The sequence below is a fragment of the Ursus americanus genome, chromosome 35 (genome assembly GCF_024610735.1).
Source record: "Ursus americanus isolate L20-20 chromosome 35, mUrsAme1.1.p, whole genome shotgun sequence".
NCBI lineage: Eukaryota > Metazoa > Chordata > Mammalia > Carnivora > Ursidae > Ursus > Ursus americanus.
The window spans coordinates 10,112,154-10,127,136 of NC_142161.1; the positions used below are offsets into that span (position 1 = coordinate 10,112,154).

The window sequence follows — 14,983 nt, forward strand, 5'->3', positions numbered from 1 at the left end:
ACCGAGAGAAATTATTTCCCTGAGAAAAAACAGATGGGCACTATACCAACGAAAGGTCTGGCCTTCAAAAACAGGCTTTCCTCAAATTCAAAGTAGATTATCAAGTATGAGGATAAAGTTATATGACTGCTTTTTAATAAATATTCTAGAATTCACATTAATTAAATGATGTCTTTTCTGAGCACCTGGGTGGCTCAGCTGGTTAAGCATCTGCCTTCGGCTCACGTCATGATCCCAGGGTCCCGGGATGGAGTCCCATGTCTGGTTCCCTGCTCAGCAGAGAATCTGCTTCTCCCTCTCTCTGCCCCCCTCCCTGCTCGTGCTCTCTCTCCCTCTCTCTCTCTCAAATAAATAATGCTGTCTTTCTAACTTGGACAACATCCACCATCAACTGCTGACATTTTTATTATATTTTGTATGTTTTTATAAGCCAGCAAAAATTTATGTTGGAAGAAAGGAGAGATAAAACAAAGAAATGAAGCCATTCATAAATCGTACAATTAGTCTATATACTATACACCATGATGCTGTATTATTCTTCCTGACCTCTTTCTTTTTTTTTCTCCTATCTACACTTCTTATCGCCTCCATTTCTAATATGATTTTACAAGATCCTTATGTCCTAGGTAGTGTGTTAGATACTATACATTTTTATCACATGCATCCTCAGTTTGAAGGTGAGGAAACTGATACCCAGACACTAGCTAGCCTTCCCAATGCCACAGAGCTAATACATGCACTGCTGGGAACTGAACTCAGGCAGCTTGGTTCCAGAGTCTGTGTTTTTAAACATTAAGGTATTCTGGGTAGCATGCAATGAAACAAGATAAAGAAATTAAGAAAACAGGGGAAATTGAATATTGTGACAAATACAAAGAATTAGTATAGTAAAAGTGATACAGTATTGGCTTCTACCATATTAAAGGTGGCCCATGAATTCTGATCTGAGAGGACGAGGCCAAAGCAAGAAGAAAAACCAGATATCATATAAGAGTAACATTACTCATAAAATAAAGCTATATTGGGGTAATAAAGTCTGAGGAATTTGTCCTGTAAGGAAGTCACAGGGTAATACAGTGGACAGTTTCTCCCCTGAGATTTTGGTAATATATATACTACCAAAGCATTCGGGTGTGTTATTTCTAACATTCCTCTAAATGTCATATCAAAGAACATTTCAGTAAAGGCATTTCTGCAGCGTGTGTGTGTGTGTGTGTGTGCAAACAATGTGTTCTAGATCTTTAGGAGTAAATTTAGTTTTCTAGCTGCTCTAACAACTTTTTTTTGATAGTGAAATATTTATATCAATATGGTAGCTATTAGTTAACGTGTCTATTAAACACTTGAAATACAGTTAGTGCGACTGAGGAACTCAGCTTTAATTTTACCTATTTTTAGTTAAATTTAGTATAGCCACTCACAGTTAGTGTAGACAGGGCAAACTAGAGAAATGGTTGAGTTGCCTATCTCTCAGCCAATTCTCATGAACAGAATTTCGTGTTTTTATAACAGATGGACAAAATAAAACTTGAAACAGTTTTATTCTCCAGTTTGAGCCTAGAACACAAGAATTTTGTGCTAACTCAATATTAATAACTTTTTCAAAGATTATGGCAAGAAACCTATTCATATCACCTCTATATAGAAGTGAACCAAGGAAATACCTATTTACCAGATACTATGATTTCCTAAAACATTTTTTGTACTAGGGTTTGGTTCTGTAATTCATCTATTTCAGTACCTCTGATGTGGAAAAATCTTCATTTCTGAGTCGGAGTGTGATTTCTTAAATAAGTCCCACACAATTTAGAGTCAAATCTGATAGATGAGATAGATTAATAAGACTTGTGTGTATGTGTATTTTATACATGAATTCATGTAAAAGGGCAAAAAGAATGAAGCTAGTATCTTAGTATATTTTCTAGAATGATTCTGAACATGCAAGGTTCTCTGAGATCCTGTTGTACACTGAGTTGCAACATCGTAAGATTTACATACAGGAGACAGTTAAATCTCCACCCTAAGAAGCAAATATAAAGAATTTTTGGTTACACAGAGACCAGAAAATACAGAGGAAAAAGTCCCCTTTGCGTGGTTTTCATTACCCCTGTGTTTTTTTTCCTGTTTATCTGAAAGAGTTATAATACTGGCTTCAATTAAAGAAGTAATAGATGAAAAGAGAAGAGAAGGAAAAACTATGATTTCTGGCTGGATATCCACTTGCCAGATGGCAAAGAACTAGGCCTTAGGCTAATTCTGTGTGAACAGAGGGGCTTGATCTCGCCTGTCTCTGAAAACCACGGTATGTACGTGGACAGAGATCTATGGAGATTTAGACTCTGGTTTTGGAGCACATGACTCAGCTTTTCCTATAGATGGTGCCAGCTGACCCGTAGGCACAGACAGCTGTTCTGTTAGGTGGATAAAGCAATGGTGCTCCAATGTGAGGACTGGGAGTGGGAGGAGGAGAAAGAGCAGGAAAGGTCAGGCAGCATCTCACGATATCAGTCCTTGTTCCTTCCAGACATGGAAATAGAGAAGTCAGAGCCTGAGGCCAGCGCCAGGGTCACTACTAAGAGCTAACGCAGGTATGGAGCACTGAAGCTCCAGATTAGGAAAGGACACTGAAGTGATGAAGGCAAGTGAGATTAGCATGGGGGTATAGAGGAGGTGCATTGAAAAGGAGTGCTTACTGAATACATTTAAGAAAGAGAGCAAGAACATTTGAAAGAAAAGAGCAATGTCTGGGAAAACTGGTTGAAGGAAGAATGAATTGAGGTAGGTTGCAAATGAGTTACTTGGTCATGGTGATGAGCATAAACCAGGCGGTGTGGGAATCAGGACAATTGGTGCTTTATGAATCAGGTCTTCTTTTACATGAGAAATGCTGTGAAAGACGCTGAAATATTTTGAAAGCAGAACTGGATTTCTAAAAATAAGTAATTTCTAAAAAATAATTAGTTTTTGACAATGTGTAGAAGATAGCAAGAAACCAGAAAAAAGGGATTAGTCAAGTGATAATAATATTGATATTACTAATAGATTAGGCCAAGGACAGCCAACAGTAAGCATTGAAATTCAATTCCTACAGAACAGCAGTAACTTCTGGACATCATATATAGAGTACCAGTTTAATAATGTGCTTATTGGTTTGTTCATTTTGTTACTTCAAGTATCCATTCATTCACTCAACAAAGAGATGCTGATTGCACGTGACATGCCAGGTCCTGAGGATTCAATATAAATATAAATGGTTCTTGTTTCAAGAAATGTATAGACCAGTGGGGTGGAGGTGGAACAAGAAGGCAGAGTACCTCACATTCACCAAGCATCTTGTGAAATGCTTTCTATTTATCCTCACGAAATCTACAGCCCAACACCATAGTAAAGATATTACCATTGCTATTTGACAGGTGATGGATAAAGACTCAGGGAAAGAAGGTGACAAAGAAGGTGACTTGCCAATCATTAGACAAGAAATAAATGGTAGCTCAGCCTAGTCTTTGACTGGAAGTCCACTAATTATCAAACTGGATTTATGTGGATATATGTCATAAAATAATTGTGATGCATATTTCTGAGTTAATCTATTAAAGCATTTAAAACAGTGCCTAACACATCATGAATGCTATATGTCCTTATATCATCACTAATGTTGTTTTTCTTAAAGAACAACAGAGGGAGAAAATTATTTATTCAAAATTAAACAAGAGAAATCGAACACAGCAGAATGTAAAATCCGCATAAAGTTTTCAAATGAAATAAGATTCTTCAAAGAACTTTTCCCTTTAGGGTTAGGGTTACTTGGGTATAAAAAGAGAGAGAAGCAATGCACTATTGTGCCACATCTCCCTAGAGACTCCACTCCACAGAGACAAATAATCAAGAAAACTGCCAAAGTAAGGAAGGAGTGCTCCGAGCCGCCATATCCCGGTGAAGTCACAAGTTGGGAAAAGTGGAAAGTCTATGGAAACATTCCAATAGCCTCCTCTTTGTATTCACTTTTCTATGAAAACAATTTAATGTAGTACAAAGAACCTAAAATAAGGTTTACTTGCAAGATAAAGACGGAAAGAAGATTAATATTAACAATAATAAAAAGGAAATGCTGAAGACACACTTAACATAAACCATACGTCAAAGAAAAGAGTAACGGCCTGAAATCTTACATTTAAGTTTTCCATTATTACAAAACCACCAGCACAGATAATTGCAACTAAAGTTGGACAGACAGGAATTGGCACCACCAAGCCTGGAACACTTAGATGTCCAAAACAACTACAAAGAAATATAAATTGAGTACCCAAGGCCAGGTCTTTTACAACCTTGATTACTCAAGTAGTATGATGACTGGGGAGGCACTTCCCACGATTAATTCTCTCTTCTTAAAAGCAAACAAACAAAACTATGTCTATCTAATGTATTCTTGGGGAAAATAATGCAGTGAGCTAATGTTTCACTCTCACAGTTTTCCTCCTCCACCCATATTTCAGAGGAGTATAAAACACTGCTAAGCAGTATCCTATATCTGAAAGAAATGGATATAACTTGCACAGTACCATACAAATCAATGATTTACATTTTCTATAAAAGAAAAAAGGACCTTGCTAGAACTTTGTTACCTTTTTGTGGGGGGGGGGGAGGCTCATGGTTTAGGCACTGAATACTAGTAACAGAAAAACATGATCATAAGGATTCCTTAAATATAGTGATGGTAAGACAGTATTTCAATTTTGATCAGAGTTGTGAAATTATATGATGGGATCCTTTTTAAGCAGGGGCATGGGTTACCTTGTTTTTTCATATTTTGTACTGTCGCTCTATGAAGAACAGCCTCTGGGTTTTCTTAACCTGGTCACAGTATACATATTTATTAAATATTTATTTTTACGAAGAGGGGATAAGGGTTCTACGATAAAAATAATGTCAGGGGCACCTGTAGCTCATTACTGGTTTCACTGTTACAAATACCATCAATATTTCCCTGAAATATCAACTGACCATAGTAGGAATTCTTTGAACAGATCCTCAAGAAACCCTGTTTACTGGTACAAGTTCAAATGGTTAACCTGAAGTTGAGATAATGTTAATAATCACTAAACACTTAGATTCGAGCTCTGGTATACCTCTACTACACTGCAGGATGTGGGCAAGTTAAAATGTATATTTTATAGCTTTTAAGATATCTGATTTCATGGGGCGCCTGGGTAGCGCAGTCGTTAAGCATCTGCCTTCGGCCTAGGGCGTGATCCCAGCATTATGGGATCGAGCCCCACATCAGGCTCCTCCTCTGGGAGCCTGCTTCTTCCTCTCCCACTCCCCCCGCTTGTGTTCCCTCTCTCGCTGGCTGTCTCTCTCTGTCAAATAAATAAATAAAATCTTTAAAAAAAAAAAAAAAGATATCTGATTTCACTGCCTCCCAGAGTCATTGTGAAGGAAATATTACTTATGTAAACTGATTCAAAACCTTGTGCTATTATGTAAACAAAGCTTTCTTTCTTCCTAACTCCTGTTTTTCAAATATTCCCCTCTGTGAGAGAGAAGTGGCCTATGGGTAGACAGAACAGATATACCCTCTCAGACCATCTGGTCCACAGGCTTGACCCAGAGGAGTATTGCCAGTGTAGACTGCTGAGGCCAAGACTCACCATATACTTGGAGGGAAAAAATAAAGTATCTGTGTTAAAGTGAATTTGGGAAGTGATCTTAGAGAGTTATGCTTCATGTTAGCATGCACCAAAGTTCTGAAGAATCCTGCAATAAATAACTCTTTTAACACTGTTTGACACAACAGTTCTCAAAGTTATCAGACCAGGATTCCCTTCTGTGGTATGTTTAACAACCATGAACATTGTGAGGAAAGGCTGCTTAGAGTGTGAGGAGGAGAAGCAACCAGAATAGCAAACATTTATTGTGTAGTTGCCTGAGTGTAGAAATCTCTGAAGTGCTTACATGCGTTAAGTTATTTTTATTTTTTTAAAAGATTTTATTTATTTACTTGACAGAGAGAGAGAGAACAAGCAGGGGGAGCAACAGGCAGAGAGAGAGAGAGAAACGGGCTCTCTGTTGCGCAGGGAGCCCAATGTGGGATCCGATCCCAGGACCCTGGGATCATGACCTGAGCTGAAGGCAGACGCTTAACTGACTGAGCCACCCAGGTGCCCCGTGTTAACTTATTTTTAATGTTTGTAGTAACCTTACAATGTAGGTGTAGTGCTGTCTCCATTTCACAGATGAGGAATCTAGGGCACAGAATGACTAAATGTCTTTGCAAAGATGTAAATAGTGAGGAATAGAGAAAGAATATGAAGCCAGATGATCTGGCCCTGGAAACTGTATTCAATTGTTAATGCATACCACTTTACCTGCAGACTGAAGAAAATATGGAATCCATGCACTACTAGCCCTGTTTGATACTTTCATCCAAGTATAAGATTCTTTTTTGAGTGAAAAACAAATAAAAACCCCTGAATCTTAGAGACTATGGCAACTTGTACAAAATCACAAAGGAAATCAAAGATACTATATTCCCAAGAAATTAGTTCTCCAGCATCTTGGAGCAGTAGCCCAACCACTCAACAAACACACTGAACAACATGTGAGAGCAAGACTGGTGTGAGGGAAAGAGCATGTGATCATTCTTAGGTGGCTGTAGCTCTCCTTGGAGTCCTCTTCGTATTCTCATTTCCCTTCATCAGCTATATCCAAATGGATATATATCTCTTCAATTTTACCTGTAAAATATTTCTTAATCTCTCTATCCCATTTTCAGCTCTTGAATCACTGCCCGAAAATAGGCCCACAGCCCCATCTTCCTGGGCTACAGCACTAGCTTTCTAATGAGGCTCCCGTCTCTGGTATGGAACAAATAGCCAGCCACATGTGGTAACACTGCTTTGCAAAAGTTATAAACAATCCTGCATAATCTATTGTAAAAACTAGTGAAAAAGATCTGAAAAGAATTAGATTTTTACCATTAATGAAAGAAGGGAAGAGTCAACATTTAGCTCTAAGACTTTAAAATTGTAATTTAACTAGAAAAATTTTTGTAGTCCTTGTCTATTTTCCATTTAACCACATATTAGACACACACACACATTTATTAGAAATCGAGCCCCCAAAAAACAAAAAAACAAAGAGCTGATCATGTGAATGCAGTCCTGTTATTAATGTGCTTTGCTATGGCTGAATATCAGGCTTTGATAGAGACTCATCATGAAGAAGGCTTCAGATAAATTCCATGAACTATATTTTATAGGTTAGTACTATACACTTGAACTTGACTTTGGCTTTAGAAAGAGAAATTTCCATTTGCAGTGTTTTCTTAGTCCATAACAATAGTAGCAATGCTGTTCCTTTGCTTAATAGACAAAGAAAATTCGCCAGTGGTGGGAGTGTGCATGGTGGGGAACTTCCATGGAGTTATTTCTTTTTTTCTCCAGAACCCAGCCCATCCACCCATGAGCAATATTTTCCTGGCTTACTGGGTCTCAATGCACTAGCTCATACAAGCCCTGTTTTTCAAAAAGAAAAGGAGAGAGAAAATCAGCAAAATAGCCAGGAGCAGCCTGGTTAGTACTAACAGATGATGAAAGGTCTCAGCATAAAATGACACAAGCAAGAGAAAATTCTTGATGCTGCCTGAAGAGACAAGAGTATTTCACCTTCCTCAAAATTAATTTTTTCCATATTTTCTCACATCTGTACTCCTATGTCAGAACATGTTCCTATTGGTGGAATACTGGTTAAACATTAAAAGAACCAGGTTATGTTTATGCTGAACTACAGAGTAAAATTTATTTTTTCATGGGGAAAAACAGAAAGTTTGGATAAGTGAATTTTAACAATAAAATTATAGCCTTTAAGAGGAAAATCTCCACAGCATCATTTTTGTTCTGAAACTGGTCGAAAGGCAACAGAGGGGATGCCCAGAGTTTTGTTCCCCTACCTCTTACAGCCACTGCATTTGAAATGAAGTTGATTCTTAACCACACCTTCAGGAAATGGCATATTTCTCAGGCCAATTACAGCACTCCGTATTCTTCCGGGACTAGGTCAGGAATGAGTAAGTGATATGAGCTCTCTTGCATCCAGGCCTGAAGTGCCTTCGTTAGCAATCATTTGTCTTGCCTCCAATTATACTGCAATGCAGCCCTGCCCACATTACAGGCACCAATTTCTGGTAAGGGCTGAGTCAGTGCACAGCAAGGAGACGTGAACTTTCTGTTTCTTACTATTGAGGATATACCCAGAAATAATATTTTTACAACGAATCAATATTTTGTCAAAATTCTGTAAATATGAGAACTTCTAAGGTGAAAGCCACTAGTTAATCAGCTCATATATATTTATTGAGAACTTCATCTATGGTAACAAAAGGATGGGAGGGCAAGGGGGAGAAGAGATTGCTGAACAGTAGTAAGGCCGGTAAAGACGAGCCTGCATTGAGACACAGAGACAGGGGACTGTGTGTCTAGCAGCCCTGTGTAGCTCAGGAACAGGAATGGCAGAAATAGATGGTAAAGTCATTCAGGTTACAGACCTATGTCACAGGCCCTTCAGGTGTAAGAGAACACGAGATAGTTGAGATTGCATCAAAGCAACCTAAGACATGCACATAGTGGCCCACGTGCTGTGGGGAGAGAAAAAGAAAGGGAAAAATACAGTCCTAAGATGGTAGGGAGTTAGTGACTGAAAACTACAGCCAAAAGACAGGGCCCAGGGATGTGGATTCGTTAGCAGCAGGCAAGATGGAGGAGGAGTGCCCGAGCGAGGACCTCGGAGCCGGACGATGCCTCCGTGGTGAGCTCAGGCGTAGGCGACTGACGACAAGCAGAAAGGAAAGGGGCATGGGGGAAAACAGGGTTATAATGGGGGGGAGGGGGAATTAAGGAAAAACCATTTTTAACATTCACTGAGAAAATCACAGTGCAAAGCATGAGAGTAGGAGAGGAGGGAGGAAAATACAGCCGCCAAAGAAGCTAATGGGAAAATGCGAGAGATCATCAATTAAACATAATTGAATGTGTGTATATATAAAAAACACATACACTACATGTATTATATATAATAAGTAATTATAAATACATATATTTAACTAAATATATATACTTGAATATTTAAGGGTTAAATGACATTGGGGAAGTGGGACTATGTGGACTGAAAAAGTTGAAAGTCCCCAGGTTCAAATGTGCAAGTAGGCTGTTACAGACGGCTACTTTTAAATACCAACAAGATAGCCAATAAGAGTAGAAGAGGCTGGTACTGGGACAACAAGTAAGAAAAAAGGCCATCTTTAAGGGGCCTCTCAGCAACTGTGGCCAGGGAGACAGGAGAAGCAGAACATGGAACAGAAAGGGTGGCTGGTAAAAGAAGTGGAGTAGAAACACAATGAGGGTCTTGGTTTGCAGAGATGGCAGGAGAAGCATCATGCTGCTCCCTGGGCGGCGGGGCAATGCAGAGGGCTGCATCCGCAGGTCCTGCTCACTGAGAAACAGGCAGCCCTCTTCACTCCCCCACAAGCACAGGCACACCCACACACAGCTTGCATTCAATCTGTCTGGTATCACTATAAAGCGCTTGACAACAAAAGTAAAATGGAAAGAAAAATAAATTAAATTTTGAAACGCAATTTTAAAAATTCTCATATATTTCTGGACATTGCCACAAGCAAAAAAATAAAAGATTCATAAAATGTATTACATTATTTGCAAAGCAGCCTGGCTATCTGTTTAATATGAATTATACAGAGAATGGATCCAGGGCATGATTTCCCTGAAAAATTTATTTCAGGCAGCCCCTCCTGTTCAGAAACAGGAAACTTAAAAAACGACATGTCTAAGGCACTAGTTTTTTGAGGCCAGGTGCACTAGTTTTGTGAAAGCGCCAACGAAAGGTAATAGCATGGAGGTTTCTCAAAAAATTAAAAATAGAACTACCACATATTCCAGTAAGATTTCACTACTGGGTATCTACCCAAAGAAAATGAAAACACTAAATCAAAAAGATATATGCACCCCTATGGTTATTGCAGCAGTATTTACAACAGCCAAGATATGGAAGCAGCCCAAGTGTCCATCAACAGATGAATGGATAAAGAAGATGTGGTCTGTACGTACAACAGAGTATTACTCAGCCATAAAAAAGAATGAAATCCTGCCATTTGTAACAACATGGACAGATCTACAGGGTATAATGACAAGTGAAATAAGTCAGTCAAACACCAAATAAGAAAGACAAATACCATATGATTTCACTCATGTAGAATTTAAGAGACAAAACAAATGAACAAAGAAAAAAAGAAACAAACAAAAAAACCCAGACTCTTAACTGTAGAGGACAAACTAATGACTGCCAGAGGGGAGGTAGGTGGGGGGATGGGTAAAATAGATGAAGGGGATTAAGAATACACTCATGATGAGCACTGAGTAATGTACAGAATTGTTGAATTGCTACACTGTACACCTGAGAGTAATGTACCACTGTATGTTAATTATACTTGAATATATATATGAATAAATAAATTAAAGTGGTTGCTATTGTCTGCAGAAAACACATGAAAGCTTTTGCTTTTTTGATTCAGCAAGTGGCAACCCTATAAACAAGAACATTATTACTTTTGCCTAGCAAACCAAGTTGTTCTATAGGATCTAGCTACACAGTGAAAATGTGGCGATCCCAGGACCTGACACAGCGCTAGGTGACCAACAAAGACAAAGACAAACTGGAGTGAGTCAAAGCAAAGTCCAACTGAATTATAATCAGTACAACCAAGGTCTGGGCTCTGAATAAGTTGAGAAACTTGAGGAAGTGAAATCTAGAATCATTAAAGCTAATGGATTTCCTTTAGTCAAAGAGATAACATGCAAAGATGGCCAGAGGGGAGAAAGGAGCAATACAATCGGAGTTTCTCAATAATTCCTCAATTTTCACAAAAATTAGCATTAAAAATCTGGATCTCTTTGTATTATTGCACTGATCATTGGTGTAAGGATCCCGGCTACGGCTGTTCTCTGGCACTTTTTTTTTTTTTTAAGTTAAATACGCCTATTTTTTCTGTATTGATACACACAGTAACTTCTAAATCCTAAATAAGAAATAAAATCTGGGCAGAGGGAAACACAGCTGCTCCTCAAGGAGTGATCTGGCTGGTGTTAACAGGGCATGGCCTGACCTGCTGTAACACCTGAACTCTGGTTTCCAACTTGGTCTCAGCTTAGAGTGAGTAGGCATCTGACTTAACTAAAGCTACGGATTCCTAGCCCTGTTGTTACTTCTTGGCTTCCAGACCCTCCATACATTTGGGGCCCTAACATCTGTCTTTCACCACTTGCGAGTTTTTGGTTGGCTTTTGCTGCTGCCCAAATGATTCAAGGTGATGAATGAGAGCATGTGTTGCTGGGAGGCCTGGGGAGATGGTAAAGTTGGGAAAAGTGACTAGGACAGTACTGGGTGCAGAAACAGCCAACTTGAGGCAAACCGTTTGCTTTTTCCAAAAAATAATTTTTTAAGTTCCTGTAGGTAGAGACCTAATATTTCCTTTTATGGCTGAGTTTGATGTATGTTTTCTATGTTGCCTTAAAAACTTATGCCCAAGATTTCTTCAAACACGAACTATTAATCTATGGATAGAGAAATAAGTGTTACTACCTGACAAGACAACTTCAATAAGATCGCCTTCCTGGATATCGCTAGCCGTTTTCACCAGCTGAAGGATGTTTTCGGAGGTAGGGTCATGGCGAAAAAGCAGGATCTTATCATACATTCCATAGAAACCACATTCAGGGAACTGTAAATACAAATACCACAATAGATTAAACGTCAAAATCCTCCTAAATTTAGAATAGAAACCAAAAAATTAAGCATCAGGGCACAAATACAAGCTATTTTGATATTTTTATGCTACGTCAAATAGTTAAGGTATAATTGACATACGGTAAAATTCACCTTTTTTAGTGTGCAGTTCTGCAAGTTTTGACAAACATATAGGATAACTACATACCATATATATGGTATACAGAAAACAGCCAAGCTATAGAACAGTTCCCATTACCCCCTAATCTCCATCCCCATTTTGTTATCAACTTCTCCCCTGACCCCCAACCCCTAGAAAACATTGATTTGCTTTCTGTCTCCATAATTTGGTCTTCTCAAGGTCATATGAATGGTATTGCACCATTTACATTGTACATAATTTTTAATCTGATGTTTTTCTTTTTTTTTTTTTTTTTAAGATTTCATATTTATTTGAGAGAGAAAGAGAACATGAGTTGGGAGGAGGGGCAGAGGGAGAAAGATTCCCCACTGAGCAGGGAACCCGATGTGGGGCTTGATCCCAGGACCCTGAGATCATGACCTGAGTCAAAGGCAGCCACTTAGCCCGAATCTGATGTTACACTTAGTGAAATGAATTCAAGATTGCCCATTCTGCTACATGTATCATTAATCTTTTCATTTTCATTGCCAAGGAGTGTTCCATTGTTTTGCATGGATGCAACACAGCGTATGTATCCGTTCCTCAGTTGAAGAGCATTTTAGTTTCAGTTTTTGACTATTACAAATAACACGGCTATAAATGTTTACTTACAGGTTTTTGTGTGAACACAAGCTTTTCTTTGTGGTGTATGGAAGTATCTGGATAACTTTATTAAAAATTGCCAAACTGTTCTGAAAGTGGCTATTGCATTTTACATTCCCACCAGCAGTATATGTGTTCTAGCTGGTCTGCATCTTTGACAGCACTTGGTAATGTTGGTTGTTTTTATTTTAGATATTCTATCAGCTGTATAATAGTATCTCATAGTTTTAATTTTTCCCTAACAACTAATGACATTGAGCATCTTTGCATTGTGTCATCCCCATGCACACAACTGAGCAACTCCCTTGCCCATTTTTTAAATTGAACTGCCTATCATTAAGCTCTGATAGTTCTTAATATATTCTAGATAAAAGCTGTTTATCATATATGTGTTTCATAGATATTTCTTCCAGTCTCTGCTTTTTCATTCCCTTCATGTTATTTTCTGAAGTTCTTAATTTATATGAAGCCCAGCTTACCAAATATTTCTTTATGGATCATGCTTTAATATCTGCTAAATCTTTGTGTAACTTAAGGTAACACAGATCTCCTGTGTTTTATTCTACATTTTCTTGTTTGGGGTTTTACATTTGGATCTATAATACACTTTGAGATAATTTTTGATTGAAGTAAAAAAAACATCGATTCAGGCTTTTTTTTTTTTGCATATTCTTGAAGATTCCTTTAGAATTGGTGTTAAGGTCTTCCTTAAATATCTGGTAAAATTCTCCACCAAAGCCTGGATTTTTCTACTAAGATTTGGCTCTTAGATAGCACTACTTAGATTTCCATTTCCTCTTAATTGAGCTTTGGTAGTTTTCTTTCAAGGAACCTATTCATTTCATCCAAATTGTTGGCTTTCTGAGCAAAAAGGTTTTTTTAATATTATTCTTTTATCACCCTTTTAATGTCTGTAGGGTCCATAGTAATGTCTCCTTATTACTTTTTCGTAATTTGCATCTTTTCTCTCTTTTTGCTTTATCAGTCTCTGACCATCAGTCTATATATCTGTTTTAAGCCAGTTCCATACTGTTTTTGATTACTGTAACATATTTTGACGTGAGGAAGTATCATGCCTCTAGCTTTATTCTTCTTGTTCAAAATTGCTTGGGCTATTTCGAGTCTTTTGTGGTTCCAATTTTAGAATTGTTTTTCCTACTTCTATAAAAAAATGCCATTGTTACTTTGATAGGAATTTCATTGAATCAATGGATTGCTTTGGGTAGTACAGACATTTTAACAAATATTAATTCTTACAATACATGAATGTGCAATATCTTTCTATTTGTGTTCGTTTCCCTTTCTTTGAGCAGTGTTTTATAGTTTTCATTGTATAAGTCTTTTACCTCATATTTTCATGTAAATCCTTGGACTTCCACTAAGTCCATCGCCTCTACCATTCTGGTCCATTTCCATTAACTCTTTTGATCCTTATGGGTTACATTTTCTCCTACATGTCCTGCTTTTTCATATGTATTCTTTCTAAGAATTGAAGTATAGTTATAACATACAATGTTACATTAGTTTCAGGTGTACAACATAGTAGTTCAACAATTCTATATGCTATGCTCACCACAAGTGCAGCCACCATCTGTTACCATATAATGCAATATATTAAAATACCTTGACTATATTCCCTAGGCTGTACCTTTCATTCCTATTATTTATTCATTCCATAACCAGAAGCCTGTACCTCCCACTCCCCTTCACCCATTTTTTTTTAAAGATTTTATTTATTTATTTGACAGAGATAGAGACAGCCAGCGAGAGAGGGAACACAAGCAGGGGGAGTGGGAGAGGAAGAAGCAGGCTCATAGCGGAGGAGCCTGACGTGGGGCTCAATCCCATAACGCCGGGATCACGCCCTGAGCCGAAGGCAGACGCTTAACCACTGTGCCACCCAGGCGCCCCTCCCCTTCACCCATTTTGCCCAACACCCTACCCTCTCCTGTTTGTTCTCTGTGTTTATGGGTCTGTATCTGCTTTTTTGTCTGTTTGTTCATTTGTTTCTTAGATTCCATTTATAAGGGAAATCATATGGTATTTGTCTTTGTCTGCCTGACTTATTTTACTAAGTATAAAAATAGAAATGCCATATGATCCAGTAATTCCACTACTGGGTATTTATCCAAAGAAAATAAAAACACCAATTCAAAAAAATATATGCACCCCCCTATTTACTGCAGCATTATTCACAACAGCAAAGATAGGGAAGCAACCTAAATGTCCACTGACAAATGAATGGATAAAGATAACATGGTTTATATATAATGGAATGTTACTCAGCCATATAAAAGAATGAGATTTTGCCATTTGCAACAACACGGATGGACCTAGAGGGTATTATGCTAAGAGAAATAAGTCAGTCAGAGAAAGACAAATACCATGTGATTTCATTTATATGTG

At 38.0% G+C, this 14,983-nt stretch overlaps 1 protein-coding gene across 4 annotated transcripts in view; it reads right to left on the bottom strand.

Annotated features, from left to right (window-relative positions):
* PRKD1 (protein kinase D1) overlaps window positions 1-14,983 on the bottom strand; it is a 310,996-nt gene that overhangs the window by 137,127 nt on the left and 158,886 nt on the right. For 3 of the 4 annotated variants that reach the window (XM_087859001.1, XM_045802631.2, XM_087859002.1), the window contains exon 2: window positions 11,650-11,788. The exons of the other annotated variant lie outside the window; for it this stretch is intronic. In XM_087859001.1, coding sequence (XP_087715127.1) covers window positions 11,650-11,788 — 139 coding nt within the window. The remainder of the gene's footprint in view (window positions 1-11,649; window positions 11,789-14,983) is intronic. 4 annotated transcript variants of the gene reach the window in all.